The 6,000-nt window shown below is 37.9% G+C and overlaps 1 protein-coding gene across 2 annotated transcripts in view; it reads right to left on the bottom strand.

Annotated features, from left to right (window-relative positions):
- Nucleotides 1-624: 624 nt before the first annotated feature.
- The window catches only part of itga9 (integrin, alpha 9), a 103,422-nt gene continuing 98,046 nt past the window's right edge, over nt 625-6,000 (bottom strand). For both annotated transcript variants that reach the window (XM_051916674.1, XM_051916675.1), the window contains one exon: nt 625-1,525. In XM_051916674.1, coding sequence (XP_051772634.1) covers nt 1,427-1,525 — 99 coding nt within the window. In that variant the 3' untranslated portion in view covers nt 625-1,426. The remainder of the gene's footprint in view (nt 1,526-6,000) is intronic.

The raw sequence follows: 6,000 nt of genomic DNA, 5'->3' as shown, positions 1-6,000 counted from the left end.
TTTTTAACCACAAATGCTCGTCTTGCACTGTTCTGCACCACGCATTATGTAATCATGTTGGAAAGGTCACGCGTGACGTAGGCGGAAGTACCGATCCAGTGTTTATAAAGTGAACGTGCAAAGATTAAGTCAAACGGCCTTTACAAAATAAAGGTAAAACAACAATGTCGGACGATTTTGAAGTTGGAGGAGAAAAAGAGATGGTGTTTATTGCCCTACCGCGGTACTTCGTCATGCGTGACCTTTCCAACGTGATTACATAATGCGTGGCACAGAGCAGTGCAAGACGAGCATTTGTGGTTAAAAAGAGTATAAATTTTATTATTTTCTGAAAATGTCCGATGTTTTCTCTAGATAAGACTCTTATCCCTCGTCTGGGATCGTGTAGAGCTCTTTGAAGCTGCACTGAAACTGACATTTGGACCTTCAACCCGTTGAACCCCAGTGAAGTCCACTATATGGAGAAACATCCTTAATTTCTTTTCGACTGAACTTAAACATCTTGGATGACATGGGGGTGAGTAAACTATCAGAAAATTTTAATTCTGAAGTGAACTAATCCTTTAAGAATTGATTAGACTGTGAAAAGAATTTGACAAGTGGTTGGAAAATAAGACAGAAAAAGAAAGTTCTTATATATTTTGGTGAAAGAATCTTTTCATGCATCTTTCAGTGGGGTCAATATCCAGTGCAGTACAAACAATGCTCTAAGCTGTGAATTTCACATATAATGAACAAAACGTGTTTGAGCGTATATGCTTTTCTCTTTCTGTTTTTTAGCACAACCGGACTGAAACGAACAACTCGAGTCGTTGCATATTTGGGATAACAGTTCATCTCCTCTGTCATTGATGTTTGTTCGTGACATTTAGTAGCTCGAGAGTTGTCCGAATGAAGGACACTTTATATTCTCTGTAAATGAAAACTTGAGGGGATGAAGAGATCCAATCCATCTTCAAGGTCTGTGCATCAGAACACTGTGAAGGAATAACATCAACTCTTTGGCGTGTGTCAGTCATCAGTGCTTTAAAAACAACTCTTGAAGCTCTCTTCTATACAGTATGGAATACATTTTATAAAAAATAGATTTTTGCTTTTCAACAGCGCCCTGAGGGTTGAAATCGTCTGCTAGTATTGACACGATATCCACATTCCGTTTCAGGAAGTCTCTCTTTCCGTCTCTTCAGACCCACTGGCAAGAGGCCTGTCCCATTGGGATCAATGGAATTCCACTGCGAGTCTTTTCTGGCAGGCCACACGGTCACCTTGAACGTCAGCTAGATCGCCATCAATGAAAAAAAGTGTCAAACCTCCGGAAAATCTGGAGAATATTCTTTTCTTCCACATATGGAAGGCTGGAGGGTTTTAGGAGAGAGCCGTGATGAAGGTAGCAGCTTATTGGATTTTCTGAACCCAATCCAAGCTCTCATTGGCTCTTCTGGACCCAATCCCAGCTTTCATCGCTGTCATTCCTGTTCTTTTCCGCCTCTATGATCTCTCTGTAATGCCTCCTGAAGAATCCCATCTGCAAAACACAAAAACAATTGCATTGTGTCAGCGTTCAGGGTGTGACAGTGGACAGATGTACGGACATTCGCTGACAAAATTATACTCATTTCCCAAGAAAAACCAATCTGATGATGCTTTACCTTACTGTTACAAAATACATTACCTTTAGAATGATCTCTGAAGGATCATGTGACACTGAAGACTGGAGTAATGATGCTGAAAATTCAGCTTTGATCACATGAATACTCATATTTCATTTAAATTGTAAAAATATTTCACAATTTTACTCTATTTTTGAGCAAATAAATGCAGCCTTGATGAGCAGAAGAGACTTCTTTCAAAAACATTAAAAATATTACAGACCCCAAACTTTTGAACGGAAAACTACTACTTATACCTGGCAGATCAGATAAACCCAACCGAACGCAATCCTGCTGTCAGACGTATGGGGATGGAAATATGTATTTAATCAAATTAAAATGAGTCTATGAAAATACAGCACATTTTTAGGGCCTTGACCCAACATAAGATTTCATTATGACTGATGATTATCAGACTGTAAGAGGAATGTGTTATCATATCATATAGGTATCCAAAAATATTTATACATCCTATAAATTTACATTAGCAATGGTATTAGGTGTCATTAATGCCTGGATTGAATGTTTACACCTGAATATTTTGAAAATTTGAGCTACAGCAGAGGGGAAGATTTTCAATGAATAACAAATATTTCATTTTGTTCCTCACATAAAGTTATGATATGAAGAATGAAGAATATATATATATATATATATATATATATATATATACACATACACCGATCAGGCATAACATTATGAGCGCTGACAGGTGAAGTGAATAACACTGATTATCTCTTCATCACGGCTCCTGTTAGTGGGTGGATATATTAGGCAGCAAGTGAACATTTTGTCCTCAAAGTTGATGTGTTAGAAGCAGGAAAAATGGGCAAGCGTAAGGATTCGAGCGAGTTTGACAAGAGCCAAATTGTGATGGCTAGATGACTGGGTCAGAGCATCTCCAAAACTGCAGCTCTTGTGGGGTGTTCCCGGTCTGCAGTGGTCAGTATCTATCAAAAGTGCTCCAAGGAAGGAACAGTGGTGAACCGGCGACAGGGCCAAGGTGGGGAGCGAAGGCTGGCCCGTGTGGTCCGATCCAACAGACGAGCTACTGTAGCTCAAATTGCTCAAGAAGTTAATGCTGGTTCTGATAGAAAGGTGTCAGAATACACAGTGCATCAGTTTGTTGCGTATGGAGCTGCAGACCAGTCAGGGTGCCCATGCTGACCCCTGTCCACCGCCGAAAGCGGTGCACTATGGGAAGAAGGCAAGCTGGCGGAGGCAGTGTGATGCTTTGGGCAATGTTTTGCTGGGAAACCTTGGGTCCTGCCATCCATGTGGATGTTACTTTGACACGTACCACCTACCTAAGCATTGTTGCAGACCATGTACACCCTTTCATGGAAACGGTATTCCCTGGTGGCTGTGGCCTCTTTCAGCAGGATAATGCATCCTGCCACAAAGCAAAAATGGTTCAGGAATGGTTTGAGGAGCACAACAACGAGTTTGAGGTGTTGACTTGACCTCCAAATTCCCCAGATCTCAATCCAATCGAGCATCTGTGGGATGCGCTGAACAAACAAGTCCGATCCATGGAGGCTCCACCTCGCAACTTACAGGACTTGAAGGATCTGCTGCTAACATCTTGGTGTCAGATACCACAGCACACCTTCAGGGGTCTAGAGGAGTCCATGCCTCGACGGGTCAGGGCTGTTTTGGCAGCAAAAGGGGGACCAACACAATATTAGGAAGGTGGTCATAATGTTATGCCTGATCAGTGTATATAGTGGAATATGGTGCTTTTCATTGTATGGAAAAGTTTTTGTTTCTCAGAAAAAAGAAAGTCACATGGATTCTGAATGACAAGAGTGACTAAATGATGTCATTTTGGGTGATCTATCCCTTTGTGTAGTTCGAGCCAATGGACCGAGTGGGAGTCAGATAAATAGTGGGATGGGTGACAGATAGCGCTACTGTAAAGAACCGCATCAGTGCAGGAAATGTCCTGTTCCTCTTCCTGTGACTCAACAGGTTTGTCTTTGTTTGAATGCGGTTTATTGATTCAGACCTCGGCTCACTCCAGGCATTTCCTGAAGCTGGAGTAGCTGGACATGTGCAGCTCTTGTTGAGGTGGTTTATTTTGGCAGATCTGGGATTTGGGGGGGAAAGTATCCCTACACCAACATTCCAGGATTTGCTCTAGTATTCCCGCTGGAAAGAAATGGAGTGGAAAAGAAAAGAAGGACTTGTTTGAGAAGCCTTGAAATCTGTTCGATTCACTTTTATGTGTACGAGTAAATTATTGTCAGCGCTGTGTTTTGTTCACTTTACAGTCGGTCTAAAGCTCTCTATTGACCCCTCAGGCCAAGAACAACAACAGTAGTGTGTGAATGAGGGTCTGTGGGACATGTGACCTTCTACAAGACTCCCACAAAGTCTAGTTGAGGGAATAACAAAGATCATCAATGCACTAATTATAATCTAAGTCATCATTTATGCACTGCATCATTTTACCCTTTCATGTGCATGTACTAATGAATTATCTAAGAACTGTTACTGTACTTCACAGTTCATGCACATCCGCTTTACTGTGCCTTTTTTGACAGAGGATATAAAAAGCAGCCCTAATTTAACTGTAATGGGACGCTGCACATGAGCAGGTGGTTCTACTCTTTCAATGCACCGTGACCTGATGGGTCACATTCTCTGCTGACATTTACTTTGCAAGAGCTGAACTGATCTCAGGAACCATTTCAGGCTTTTGATTTATACTTGGGTTTCATGTGAAAAGACAAAGTGAACATGACAAGCAAACATGCTCATCTGGGCTGGACGTCTCTGTGTGTTGGACCAAAGAGGGACAAAACCGAGTAGATGTGCACGTACATGTTTCAGCATCTGAGTCTGGAATAATGTTTCTATCAAAAATCACTCTTAACTCTTTCCCTGCCATTGACGGAATTTTTCGGCTTTCCGTGTTTTCACTGTTATACCGTAGGGGGCGCTATTACACATCTTCTGGAAGAGTACAGGATCTCCAGATCAAAACACAGGCGAAGAAGCAGCAGAAACAAGCGATAAAAATACTGCTTATGCACGTTGTAGTCTTTGGGAAAATGTGATTTTCTCAGCTTTTTGTTCAAAATGTTGCTTTTTTTTAATGAAACACCCACAATCAAGTGTTGATAAAAAAAAGAATGCATGAAGATAGAATAAAACAGGTTTTTTGTTGTTTAAAAGCAGAGGCGCTCCTTTTGTTTGTTTTTGAAATTTTCCTATGAAATGAGTTTTATTTTCTCCCAAATTCAGCGTTTTTTTGTTTTATTTTTCTGGATTGTGTGTTTTATGATTTAATACAAGTTCATAAAACTTACAGTACCTGTCAAAAGTTTGGAAACATTACAATTTATTAATGTTTTTGAAAGAAGTCTCTTCTGCTCACCGAGGCTGCATTTATTTAATCAAAAATACAGTAAAAACTGCAGTATTGTGAAATATTATTATTTGAATACATTTTTAAATACACTGAAGACTGGAGTAATGATGCTGAAAATTCAGCTTTGCATCACATGAATAAATTAAATTTTTAAAATGATTAAAATAGAAAACAATTATTTTAGATTTTATGAATTTTTTGATTAAATAAATGCAGCCTCGGTGAGCAGAAGAGACTTCTTTCAAAAACATAAAAATGTTTCCAAACTTTTGACAGGTACTGTAAGTTTTATGAATTTGTAATAAATCATAAAACACACAATCCAGAAAAAATAAAACAAAATGCTGAATTTATGAAAAATATAAAAATATAATTTACAATAAACCTTTGCATTTTTACTTTTGGTAAAAAAAAATTGCATATAAAATCGTATAAATAAAAATATGGATGAAAAAAATATCTTGGTTGTATGATATTTATGTATAATAATTACTCTTTGAAATAAATACTACTACTACTAATAATAGAATGTAATGTTTTAATGATGATGATAAAAATAATAAACATTAGTATTATAACTTTACTGATAACTTGAAGAAATTGTGAGAAATATTTTACTATTGTACAAAAACGGCACTTTTAAAAGTAATAATAATAATAATATTGATAAAAATAATAACAATGTAATGTTAATAATAATAATAATAATACTTTAAAAATGACATTTTTATTATACAATAGAAATATGTGACCCTGGACCACAAAACCATTCATAAGGTCAATTTTTTGAAATTGAGATTTATACATCATCTGAAAGCTGAATAAATAAGCTTTCCATTGATGTGTGGTTTGTTAGGATAGGACAATATACTGAAAATCTGGAATCTGACGGTGCAAAAAAATCTAAATATTGAGAAAATCACCTTTAAAGTTGATCAAATGAAGTCGTTAGCAATGCATATCCACTCACAAAAA

This window comes from Ctenopharyngodon idella, chromosome 13 (assembly GCF_019924925.1).
Source record: "Ctenopharyngodon idella isolate HZGC_01 chromosome 13, HZGC01, whole genome shotgun sequence".
Taxonomy (NCBI): Eukaryota; Metazoa; Chordata; class Actinopteri; order Cypriniformes; family Xenocyprididae; genus Ctenopharyngodon; species Ctenopharyngodon idella.
The sequence above is the reverse complement of the archived record's forward strand: the minus strand, read 5'-3'. Positions and strand labels throughout refer to the sequence as shown.